The sequence below is a fragment of the Rhinolophus hipposideros genome (assembly GCF_964194185.1).
Source record: "Rhinolophus hipposideros genome assembly, chromosome: 5".
In the NCBI taxonomy this organism is placed as follows: domain Eukaryota; kingdom Metazoa; phylum Chordata; class Mammalia; order Chiroptera; family Rhinolophidae; genus Rhinolophus; species Rhinolophus hipposideros.
The window spans coordinates 54,885,905-54,899,210 of record NC_138051.1 but is presented as its reverse complement, the minus strand read 5'-3'; the positions used below and the strand labels follow the sequence as shown (position 1 = coordinate 54,899,210).

Below are 13,306 nucleotides of genomic sequence, written 5' to 3'. Positions count from 1 at the left end.
CATTCAGTATTTGACACAGTCCCTTTAGATGGATCCGCTGAATATCAAAAATATGATTTTTTTTGTTATATTATACCATATTTGAAGTACAGGATGCAGTGCTGCCCTAATCTCAGCTAAACATTTTTCCTCCTCTTACTACCCTCCCTCCAAAAAAATGTAAGTGAAATGATGGATTCTGCTGGAGGATCATGGGAAAAGTTATCCTTCATCTCCAAGAAGTACTCCACACATAAGTTGATACCATCTTTTGGAACGCCAGTCCTGTGAAGTCATGGAGCTTCCTAAGCGGCAAAGAGAATGAAACGGGGCAGCCTGTTTACAGGTTCCCTGCTCCTATTTGCCTAATGGGCCTCAAGAGTGGACAGTCCATCCGAGGAGAGAGGTGATGGTCAATCCAAACAGCTACCTCCACACCCACCTGCGCTTGGCCCGCCATCTCAATGCCAGCATCGAGGAATTCATCGAAATCATCGCTGAACTTGCCAGAGGCTGCAGCCAGCTCTCCGCTTTGGCCGCGGGTGGCATGGACCACTTCCCCAGCAGACTGGTTCAGGTCAGCTGCTGCTTGATTCAGTTCACTCTGCGCTTCCTGGAATGGCTTTGTGCTTGGAGGTAACTATGAGGAACAGAAAGCATACCCTATGGTAAGTTTCACTTTGCATGGCAGGGATAGAGAAAGGAATTGTGGAGAGCAGACTCTCCACGGATGAATCTCTGAGTCCAGATTAAAAGGCTCTGTGTGGCTTGAGCTCATGTTAAGTTTGACCTTCAACATAATATGTATACTCATTCATTCAATTCATGCACTTCAATTTACTGAACACCTATTTAGTTTTAGATACAGCGGATCTAAAAATGGTAAGGATGGCTATCCTCGGGGGCTATGGGCTCGTAAGTGGCAGAGCCAGGATTCATACCTGGGCAATCTGACTCCAGGATCTAATCTGACTCTCTGAACCACAACTCTATGTAGTTGCTTTTAAACAAAAACTCTCAAAATTTTCGCTTTGGAACTAAATGGCAGGTGCTATTAAACTTCAAATTCTATTCTTCCAAACTAATGCCTCAATTTTTATTAGTGGTCTTTGCTAATAATATAATTTTTCTATAGGACAGACGTGTCACTACCAGAACTGCTTATGAAAAGTTGCAGACAGTTAAACGAGACTATATTAGTCACACCACATACATTGCTTACATATCTGGTATGTGCCAGGCACCAGACAGGAAAGAAACAAGATAAAAAGCCACAAGCCCCCCGAAGAGGGCTCAGGAGCTTTACTGACTAGAAAGCCAAACAAAGAAGAGGCAGATTGGCAGGAAAAACAGGACTCCTAAAGGAAAGGTTAGGTGCTCAGAGATCCCCATGGAGGGGAGAAGACTCCACTCACACCTGAGAGGAGCTCAGTTTCCCAAGTCCCCTTCCGAATCCCAAACCTCTCACCGAGTCCACAAGCAGCTTCTTGCTGGACTCCCCAATGCTCTTCAATGCCACGTCCACATCCTTCTGCCCGGGGAGGCAATTCACGCAGTTATTCAAGGAGTGTGAGACCGCTTTGGCCACCTGAATACATGGGGGGAAAAAGCTCCATTAAGTCCACAAGAAAGCAGCTTTCCATGCAAACATTTTTGCACATGTGTTGGGAGTGAGTAGTGACAGTATGCAGAGTTGAAAAAGATTGGGAAAATCTCCACCCCCATCTACCTGACACTGTTTACTATTAAATCATCTCCTCTGGACCTCTCACGGGGGTTAACATCCTGTCTTGGCAAAGGGTCTGACAGAGTGACACAGTACAACCTACCTGCTCCCCAAAGCGAGGCTAAGCATGACTCTGTGATTCAAACACAGAACTCGCCAATATTATGTCAGGTTCTAAAACAAACATATCTAATACCAAGAGAAATAGAAATAGCTCCCTTCTTGAGAACCCTGCAGAGGTCATCGAGGTGGATACAGGCCTTGAGTTTTTTGGATCACAATTAGCTGCGCCTGTGGTTGATTTCTGCTCAGCAACTGTCTGGGACATCATCCTCAAACCTCACTCTGAGCCCTTCCGGAGATGTCCACGGATGCCTTTTAAGCACGTGTGAGAATGCCTTTTAAGCAAACACCCTGTTTACACTCTTTGGTATTTTCAGTTAAAGGGTCAGGTCTTAGGAAGTGGGCTATCCTTCCTTTAACCTTAACCATCTCCTTCCCAGCTTCCTTTACAGATAATCACAACTGAGAATTCCGGGCCTCACCTGGGCGAGTCTCTGCTGACTTTCTGCATCTCCAGGTGCAATCAGGGCCTGCTTGGCTTCTTGGATGAGCATGGCTGAGCCCTCCATCACGTCTCGAGCAGAATCTAACATGGCATGTGCAGCCGTGGGGTCACTCGTAGATGCAGCCACTCCGCGGGCAGCCTGGGCCAGGGTCTTCAGAGCTTGGGCTGTCTCTCTAGCAGCCACCCCTGGGGATAAAAGCCACCAGGCTATTAGATTCCATCTAAAGTCATATTTGGGAGTAAGCCTCTAGACCAGAGCCTCCTAGAAAGAAGAGAACCCTCTGATAGTGACTGGCACACTTACAAAATTTGAATTATTATAAAAATGACTTATTAAAAAATTTGAATTCCTGTGCTTCTCAAAGAATTCCCCCATACCACTGTCTCTGGGCCGATGTAAGAGAGATGTTGTCACAAATGCCATGCTAAAAACAATCTCTCTCTGGTTCCCCTTACTCCCTCTGGTGCCCCACTTGTCCCTAAACCTAAAAGACCAAATACGTGGGATAAAGTACACAGATGAATCATTCAAACTCACTTTTCATCTCAATTGTTTTTACCTGGCACAAACTTGCACAGGATAAGTGAACAAGTCTAAGCGTGCCGCTCAGTGAATTTCTGCATAGGTATAGCTCCACATATCTACCATCCAGATGGAGACAGAAACCACCTCCATCATCTGTGGTCTTTCCCAGTCAATATCCTCTCAACCAGAAGACATCACTGTTCTAGCTTCGATTACCTTTGACTATTTTACCTTTTCTTAAACTCCATGTTGATGGAACCACACAGTATGGATTCTTTTGTGTCTGGTTTCTTTCTCCGACCACTATGCTGTGAGATTCACCTATATTGTTACCCATAACAGTTCATTCCTTTTTCTTGCTGTGCAGTATTCCATTACATGAAGACATCAACATTTGTTTATCCATTCTTCTGTTAATGGACATTTGAATTCTTTCCTGTTTGGGCTATCAAGAAAGTTCTTGTAGCTGCATTTAGGTTGACAAATGGAATCATTTCTTTTAATATAAACATAGAGTTCAATTGCTGGGTTATAGAGTAAGTGCATATTTAGCTTTAGTGGGCACTACATAGCTTTTTGCAGAATGTTTTTACCACCATGCACTCCACCAGCAATGTATGCGATTTCCAGTTGCTCCAGTTGCCAAAACTTGCTATTGTCCGCTTTTTCATTTTACCCATTCTGGTAGGGTGCAGGTTCATCTCACTGAGGTGAAAGTTTTATATCCCTCATAGATAATGACGTTGAGCATTTTTTCACACACTTAATGGCCATTGTGATGTCCTCTTTTGCAAAGTGCCTGTTCATCTTTAAAGTCACTTCTAAAGATGATGGGATTTGGTGATAAAGTACAAATATGAACTGGTCCTTAAAAACTATAGTGCCACCTCCTGTAGAATGAACATGAGTCTTCCTGCACGGCACTTAGTATTTGGCACACCCAAGAAGAGGATGAAGGCTGGAAATGCCAGAGCACCTAACAAAGGAATCTGAGCACTGCAGAATAGCTGACCTTAAAGCTCATCGCATCGAACCGTTTCACCAAGGAGGCCACGTGCTTGTCCACGGACACATGTTTAGGGGCAGCACTAGAGCTAGCTCTGCAGTATCTTAACTTCTGGATCAGACTCTGCACAGTGCTCTTTGGGATAGAGAACTACCATGTTCCCCTGAAAACAAGACCTAGCCGTACCATCAGCTCTAATGTGTCTTCTGGAGCAAAAATTAAAATTAGACCCGGTATTATATTATATTACACCGGTCTTATATTACATTATGTAAGACCCGATCTTATATTAAAATAAGACCGGGTCTTATGTTAATTTTTGCTCTAAAAGACGCATTAGAGCTGATGGTATGGCTAGGTCTGATTTTCGGGGAAACACAGTATGAGGGATCTTGTTAGAACATGTAACATGCACATGAAAAATACACAAATCAATTTCTCGCTCTCACTAAGCTTTGAGGTGACTATTTCCGAAAGGTCTCAGCCTGACAGTCTCTGGGGGCCACTGAGTGTGGCCCTCACCTGCCACTGCTCTAGCTGCGTGGGCACAGATGCAGTTGCTGGCCCTCTCCTTATTGAGGACAAGGTGCCGTAATACAGTCAAGAGTGCAAAGGGCCCAGATCCAAAAACAAGACAACTTTGCAGCATCACACACTTGCTAATCTGTAAACATTTAGTAAGCCACAGAGCCGGGACATAACTCTACAATCTAATCAAGGCAAATCACAAAATAGCCAAACTACTGTTTCTCACATGGCACTTCTGAATGTAGCATGTGGAATCGAAGAATTTCAAACAAAGTGATTTTTTGTTGTTTGCTTGTTTTTTTGTTGTTTAGATGGAAGCCAGAAGAGAAAACACAAAGATAAATAAAGCTAAGGTAAAGGAGAGAAACAAGTTGAGTAGAACGGTCATTCCCTTTTATGTTTAAGCTTCTAGCATAGTGCGGGAAGGACGGCCTTGCTCAGAAAAGCACCAGATGTGGTTAAGACCTCATTTAGCTCTGGCTTTGCTGCTAATTAGCTGTGTGGCCTAGACTGTTGCCTTTTTCCTCTGGACCTGTTTCCCACAGGCTTTTGGAGAGGCTGAGATACAGCTCTGACCGTTGGAAATTCTAGGCTTTGATTTTTAGACCTCTCCTCTTACCTTCCTATCATAGGAACTTTTAAATCTATTTCTATTTCAGTTGCATATGACTGGAGGAATAAAACATTTGTCTTATGGAATAAGTCATGTTTATGTAAAAGTCATTTTCTGAAACTGTTTGTAGACTCAGACAATTTAAAAAAAAAGGCAAAACCAGAAGAACTGAGTTCCAAAAGCTAAGGCTTATTCATCCATGTGTATCCATGTGTTTTCTGCTGAGGACTCACTCTGAAATCTCAGGGCACATCAAGGGTCCTCTTTGGAGGGATCAGGTTTCCCAGAAAGAGGAAGCCACATGATCAAAAGGATGGAACAAGGCCACCAAAGGCTGGAGCCTAATGGATATCTAAGGCTGTACATGGCTGAACTCACAGCAGCGTTCTAAATGGTGACGATGAGAACCATCAGGGTCAGATCTCCAAGCACACACCACCCTCCAAATGAAACTGCTTCCATAGTCAAGTGCGCATTATGGTGCCAGAACTGCCAGTGGGAAATACTCAGGCCCACCACTCTTTCAATAACCACAATCCTTTGAAGACACAGATCACTTTCCCAGTATCCTGCCTTCTGGATCTTAAGTTATATCCAGTAGGAGAGTCTTAAGAAGACACATCAGTGATATGAAATATAGAATTCTTTGTATTGGTAGTTATTCTTGATCAGAATTCATGTAGATTGTATGTAGATAGCATTAGACAACATACCAAACTCACAGGTCCAAACCAGGTATGACTGATTTTCAATCTGTCCCAAAGGATTTGGAAAGGATTCTGTCTATGTAACTATATTCAGCACAGCAGAAATGTACTTTGAATGCTGCACTGGCCAAAACAAAAGCACATCTGCATTAGAACCCAGCCCAGTGGCAGCTAATGTGTAACTTCTGACTATCCCACACACCTTGATCATGGACAAGGGACCTGAGACCCGCGGGATAGCTGTCCACACTCGTGCTCTCTTCTCCTCGCTTCCCACTGATTCTTCAACTTTCCTGAAATTGCCTTCAGCAGGGAGAGCAGTGATCTTGTTTTTCCTAGAGCAATGGATGCTCCTTAAGTCCCTCTTCAGTGACTTTCTGGGCAGCAACTACCTCTCTGGCGCTAGAGACATCCCTCTCTCCTAGTTTCCTTGCTCTCTCCAAGGCTGCATATTCTCATTTCTTTCAAAGATTTCCATTGCTCAGCCTTCTTAAATATATTTGAGTTCCTCGGGGTTACATCTGATAAACTTTTTCTCATTCTACCACTCTGCCAAGGCAAATGTATCTATCTCCATGGTTTCTATCATTATCATTTTATGAAACATTAAAAAATCTTTGCCTTCAGCCCAGACTTCTCTGCTGAGTTCCAGTGGCAAATGTCTAGCTGCCTAACGGGCACTTCTGCTTGGATGTGCTGTAGACACTTCAAACTGGGTGTATTTAAAGTTGAACCTGGCATCCAACATACCTGTCAATGGTCCTGTATCTCCATCCCAGGGATTCATACAACTCTTCATTCAGCTATCAGGTCAAATGCTCAGAGCTGTCCATGTTACTTTCCTTATTCCCATCCCTGTCATTTCTAACCAGTCACCAACTGTCAGGTGTCTATTTAATCCATCCTTTCGTCTTCACTACCATCTCATATGCATGAATGCAACAACCTTCTTACTGTTCTCTCTGGCTTCTACTTTGTCTCTCTCCAATTTATCTGCACATGAGAGGATGGTCAATCTATATCAAAGGTGACCTCAAACTGTACCCATAGATGAGAACTCCTCAATATTTTCAACATTCATAGGTTACATTTCAAATTACTTACATTGGCCTACGAGGCCCTTTAGGATCTGACCCCAGCCTACCTTTCTAGCCTTATTTTTTCATTCCTCACCTCCTTGCCTTTTGCTTGAACCTTTCTCAGTTCATTTGGTCAGCCTTCTTTTCTCTCACCTTTGAGACTTCATATATTCTGTTCCCACTGCTATAATCATCTACTCAATGCCTGCCACAATGAAAATGAAATGGTGCTACTTCTAGGCTGTTTTTCAGACACCAACTAGACAGTTTGGATGATGTAACTTGTAATGCAGTCTTCCCTCCATTAAAGATGCATTTCATCATCTACACAAAATCTGGCAAGATTTCAGGAATGTTTAGAAATTCTTGAAACTTAAACCTCTCAAATGCCCTATGCTTTTAAGAATTTATATATACTTTCCTTCTCCTTGCACGCTAAATGAGTCCTAAACAATCCTTAAAACCCTGATCAGGTGTCAATTCCACTCTGAAAATTTCCCTGCCCTCCCATTAGGACAGAATTGTACATTCTTATTATTGCAGGTACTAAATTATACTGGGCCATAACTCTTTTTGTGCTTGTATTTTCAAAGTGACAATTATATAGTTTTTAAAAATATCAAAGAGGATTTTCCAGGTAGTAATGGCAGAATAACTTATTGCAGATGAACCCTCCCTCAGGAAAACAACTAGAAACACTGGAAAAAACATATAAAACATCCGTTTGAAGGCCTTGGAGAGATACCTTATCTTGATGGGTGAAGAAAGCACAAAGAAATGAGTACAATGCTTCTTTTACCTTCAAGGCATTTAATATGTAAACTGTTGCCCAGAACCTTGAAGGCTGAGCATAGCTTCCTGAAATCGCACAGGTCTCGGAAGGTAAAAGAAAAAAGCATAGGGGGTGGCTGGATGGTTCTGTTGGTTAGAGTGTGAGCTCTTAACAAGTTTGCCAGTTTGATTCCCACATGGGCCAGTGAACTGCGTCCTCCACAACTAGATTGAAAACAATAACTTGACTTGGAGCAGAGCTGTGCCCCCCACAACTAGACTGAAAAAAACAACTACTTGACATCCTGGAAAAACACACTGTTCCCCAATATTCCCCAATAATAAATAAATAAATAAATAAATAAATAAATAAATAGCATAGTTCTGAGCCCAAGAAAGAGAATGGTAAACATCACAGTTGTCTGGATGGGATGCACAAAGGATTATACCCTAAAAGGTAAAATGGAATAGACTGCACAATTTCCAATCAATTCAGTCCTTGCTCACATTATGGTATTCTGCCCCCATCTTAACCAGCTGTGGGAAGCAAAGAATAATCCCCTGTAGGGAAGGAAACACATCTGGAGGCTCAAATGAACTCTGCAATGTAAATACCAATGATTAGCATTAAATGAAAAAATAAAAATTACAAACACCAAGAGATAAAACTAATGGCTGAAAACCATGAGGAGAAAGAAAACGACAATACAAACAGGACCATAGGTGATTCTGATATTATAATTATTTGACCTGGAAATTAAATAACTGTGATACATACATTAAAGAAATTAGGTAAGATAGAGAATTTCAGCAGAGAAATGGAAACTATAAGAAAATAAAATGGCTTTTATAAAACTGAAAAATATGACATTTAGAATTACAAATGATAAAAGGGGTTGAAAACAGAATAGACACAACTAAAGAGGAATTGTAAGTTGAAGACAGATCAAAAGAAAAAACTGAGAATAAAGCATGGAGAAAAGAATTATGGCAATAATAGGAAAGAACATAGAAACACAAAACAGTGGAAATGGCTAATGTATGGGGTAACTGGAGTCTACAAAGAGGAAGAGAGAAAAAATAGGGCAGAGCAATATTTAAAGATACAACAGTTGGGAGTTTTCCAAAATTGATGTAAGACAACAAATCCCATTTTTAAGGGGTACTACAACCCAAAGCAGAATAAATATGCAAGAAAATCCTCTAGATACATTTCTTGAAAATGAAAGGCTGAGAAAATTCAAAAAGCAAGTAGAGGGGAAAAATAAAACCACATTACCTTTAGAAGAGTAAACTGACAGCTGACTTCACAACAGAAATAAAGGAAGCCAGAAGACAATGGAATAACATCTTCAAATGCTGGAAGAAAATAACTGCCAACCTAAAATTTTATAATAAGTGAAATTATCCACCAAAAATAAAGGCTAAACAAAGGTATTTTTAGACAAACAAAAACTGAAGGAATTGGTCATAGGAGACTCCCACTAAAGGAAATAATAAAGGGAAGTCTTCATGCAGAAAGGAAATAAGTCAGATGGGAGCACATGGAGATGCAAAAAGGAATGAAGAGCAACGGAAGGGAAAACATGGAGGTGATTCAATCAATACTGACTGTATGAGGCAACAATGAGGCTACGCTGAAGAGATTAAAATATATGTAGAATTAAAACACGCGACAATGAATGAGTTGGAAGAAAGGGAAATGAAGCTCAAGTGCCCAAAGATTCTTGCACTGTCCAGGAAGAGGTAAATACACTAATTTATATTAGACTTAAAACATTGTAAGAGAATAGGCAATGAATGTACAACTAACAAGCTAATCAAAGGGAGAGAAATAGAATTTAACAAATACATATAAATCTGAAAGAAGGCAAGAAAGGAGAGAAAAAGGAACCTAGAACAGGTAGGCCATATAGAAAAGAAATAGTAAGATGATAGATACAAACCCCAAAATACCAGTAATTATATTATATGTATATAGACCAAATACTCCAATTGAAAGAAAAGGATTGTCACATCAACATATAACTCCTCCCTCCACAAAAAAAGAAAAAACAACTATATTATACTCACAGGATACACATTAAATATAAGCATACAGAAAAGTTGAAAGTAAAAGAATGGGAACAAATTTACCATGCATATAATGAAAACAAAAGCTTCTTCATAGACAACTATACAATAGTATTGAGACAAAGGAAAATCTAAATAAATGGAGAGATATAACATATTCATAGATTAGAAGACTGTGATAAAAAGTCAATAATGTAATGATGTCAATTATCCCCAAATTGATTCATGTAACCCAATTAAAGAAAAAACAACAGAGTACTTTTTGTGTGTGGGGGGGTAGAAATTGACAGGCTGATTCTAGAATTTATGTGGAACTGTGAAGGGTCAAGAATAGTCAACACTAATTTGCGGAAAAACAACAGTGCTGAGGATTGACATAATCATATATTAACACTTAGTATAAAACTGCAGTAATTAGGAAAGTGTGGTACTGAGTAAGAACAGGCAATTAAAGCAATGGAAAAGAATCTAAAGGTCATAAACCAACTTACACATATATGTTCATTTATGATGAGTGGCACTAAAGGCTTGGGAAAAGAATGGTCGTTTCAAAAAGTGGTGCTGGGTCAAATGCATATCCACGTGGAAAAACTAAAGTAGGACTCTATTTGCACATAGAGAAAACTCAGTTCCAAGTGGACTGTAGTTCTGAATATGAAAAATAAAACAACAAAGCTTCTAGAATGTAACAGAGGAGAATATTTTCATGATCTTGGAGAGGCAAATTTTTAAATAGGACAAGAAACGTACTAACCATAAAGAAAAAGAATTGGATTATACTAACATACAATTTTGTTCATCAAGAAACACACTTAAGAGAGTAAAATAGTAAGCCACAAGATACAAGAAAGGCATATAAGTGATAAAGAATTCCTACAAATAAATAAGAAAAAGACAGCAAACTCAAATTTTCAAAAATGGACAAGACAAAGACCTGAACAGGTACTTCACAAAAGAAGATATCCAAATAGCCAATAAATATGAAAAGGTCCTTAATTGCACTGTCCACCAGGGAAATGCAAATTCAAACCATCCTGTGATACTACAGCACACTCAACGCAATGGCTAACATAGAAAATACAAAGTGGTAGCAAGAATGTAGAACTAGAACTTTCATTAGTATAGCTGAGTAGCTGCACAGCCTATGACCCAGCAATTCCACTGGGGTACCGAAAATGTTCTATTACTTGATCTCGGTGGTGGTTTTTTTGGTGCATTCATGAAGCTATACATTTAGGACTTATGCTCTCTTCTGTATGTATATTACACTTCAACAGTAACATATATGTCAAAAAGAAAAGTCAAGCAGTACCACTGTATAGCAAAATCAACAATCCTATACTCACTCACTCTTTCCCTCCTGACTCCTAGAGTCACTCAGTTCTTTATGCTTTCTTCTGAATAATTTCATATTTTCAAGTAATGGGATTATTTATCCTTAAACGTCTTGAATTTTCTATTTTAGAGAGCTATAGATGTCCTACTACAGCGTTTCCCCGAAAATATGACCTAGCCGAACAATCAGCTCTAATGCATCTTTTGGAGCAAAAATTTATATAAGATCCTGTCTCATATTACTGTGTATTTTATATTATATTATATTATATTAATTATATTATATTATATTATATTATATTATATTATATTATATTATATTATATTATATTATATTATACCGGGTCTTATAGTAAAATAAGACTGGGCCTTATATTAATTTTTGCTCCAAAAGATGCATTAGAGCTGGTTGTCCAGCTAGGTCTTATTTTCGGGAAAACACGGTATGTGTACTTCCTCCTATGATAACATTTCCTTCCATACATAACCTGGTGTTTTTCCTAGAATTGATAATTATACAATCTGCTTCTTATAGTGTGCTCCTGCTCAGGGGAACCTGACGTCTCCAGTACTCAAACCCTACCTATCCCTGTAGACCTTTAAGTTTTTATTTATTTGGCTCTGTCAGTTACCACTCATTTGTGTCCTTCCATCTTCAAAAATTTTATTGATATCTTATTTGTTGTCATCTTTTCTCTTATTCTTTTTGGCCTTTTTGTCCCCCCGGTACTTGAGTGGGATCTCAAGAGTCATACAAAGGTCGTCTCAGAAGGCTACAGTTACTGTTCGCATATAGTCTTCTAGGGGTGACCCATAAATAGTTTGGGGGAATATTTTATTAGGTCTTTGTGTGCTTAACATCAAGCCCAGTAACAAGCATGTGGAAAGTGCTTGAAAATTATATGTTGAACTGCTGGGGGAAAAAAACACCAGGTTCATTGTCAAATCAGCAGACCCCCACTGCCACCCCACCGGTCTGCACCTGGACACGTGACATCATGAAGGGTGTGAGTCTCACCTGTGTAGTGCTCATTGCCTTGAGCAGCACAGGTGAGAAGCTGTGCCATGGAGGAGCCCACTGCTTTAGACGTACTTCCCAGGTCCTGAGCACATTTTTCCAGCTGTAAGAATATTCAAGGGAGAAGAGAGCTTAGAGGAAAAGAAACATCCACTGGAGTCTTAGCATAAAAAATAAAACAGATTGAACTTTGGGCCTTAGCTCCTTCCTACCTACTACTCCAATAGCGCTAAGAAGAAGTGAGCTGAGGGGACAAAGCCTGAGCTTTAGAATACACAGATCTAGGTTCAACCTCTGCTCTCTGCTCCCCTCCTCCAACTGCAAGCTATGAGAAATGGGGTAAATTACTGAACCTCTCCAAGCCTTGGCTTCTTGAAATGATGATACCTAGCTCAGAAAGGTTTTCAGAGAATTAATGTATATACTCAGCAAATGGTAGCTGTTAGTGTTATGCCTTTAGAAGCTAATTTAGAAAGTCTGCAACAAATCCTTAGCGAGAATTAATTATGCCTTGGCAGGAAGTGGGCAGACATCCAACTGTACCACCTTCCTGGACTGTGGGACCATTCACATTGTTCAATTTGATCATTATACTTTGAGGAGCTCTAACCAGAAGGAAATGCAATAGAAATAGAGGTTTGGAGTAGTAAATGAGATTATGAAAATGGGCAAAGTGCTTGCTTCCCATGAACCACACGTCATCTTGTTTTGTAAACTGAATAAATAATTCAGAGAACAAAGTCAGTATAGGCCTAGGATAATTACTTGATTACTATAAAAGTACAACATTTTGGAAGAGAACTTCTAGGAAGACTGTGAGAGTGCAGAAACACATCAGAGAATGTGTGCATTTTTACTAATCCCACAGCCTGATTCACAAGAGAAATCAAGAAATAGAAGCAAATGAAAAATAGAATTGGGTCCATTATAGTCAACAATATGTTATAATACAGTACACACATTCTTTAAGAGCAGTTTCCTTAAAACTTACTTGGTGTTTCTCGTATTCTGACTGACCAGTGGTTTTATGTAAAGGCAGGATTCAGGCCACGCAAGCCTCCACTGGTCTCACGGGAGTGCAGGAGTTTGCAAAGGGTTACATACCTGGACCACATTGCGAAACTGCTGGCCCCAGAGCCAAGCCTGACTGTCGTTAGCTGGGTGACTTTAGTTTAAGTGACTTAAATTTTCTGAGCTTGATTTCCCTTGTCTTTACAATTAGGAATAGCCTGACTTAACAAATATTTTCTGAGCGCTTCTCATATACCAAGCATTGTTCTACGGCCAATTAGATGTTCCTCAAGTCCCATATGTTCTAAAAGTTCATCCAAAGAGTAGCAGTAGTTAAGAGATCGCTCTTAACGTGAGTAATCATGA

At 40.0% G+C, this 13,306-nt stretch overlaps 1 protein-coding gene across 7 annotated transcripts in view; it reads right to left on the bottom strand.

Moving 5' to 3' along the window:
* The window catches only part of TLN2 (talin 2), a 410,032-nt gene that overhangs the window by 103,494 nt on the left and 293,232 nt on the right, over positions 1-13,306 (bottom strand). For all 7 annotated transcript variants that reach the window (XM_081049585.1, XM_081049591.1, XM_081049589.1 and 4 more), the window contains 4 exons: positions 11,930-12,032; positions 2,251-2,459; positions 1,448-1,567; positions 422-619 (listed from right to left, as the gene is read on the bottom strand). In XM_081049585.1, coding sequence (XP_080905711.1) covers positions 422-619; positions 1,448-1,567; positions 2,251-2,459; positions 11,930-12,032 — 630 coding nt within the window. The remainder of the gene's footprint in view (positions 1-421; positions 620-1,447; positions 1,568-2,250; positions 2,460-11,929; positions 12,033-13,306) is intronic.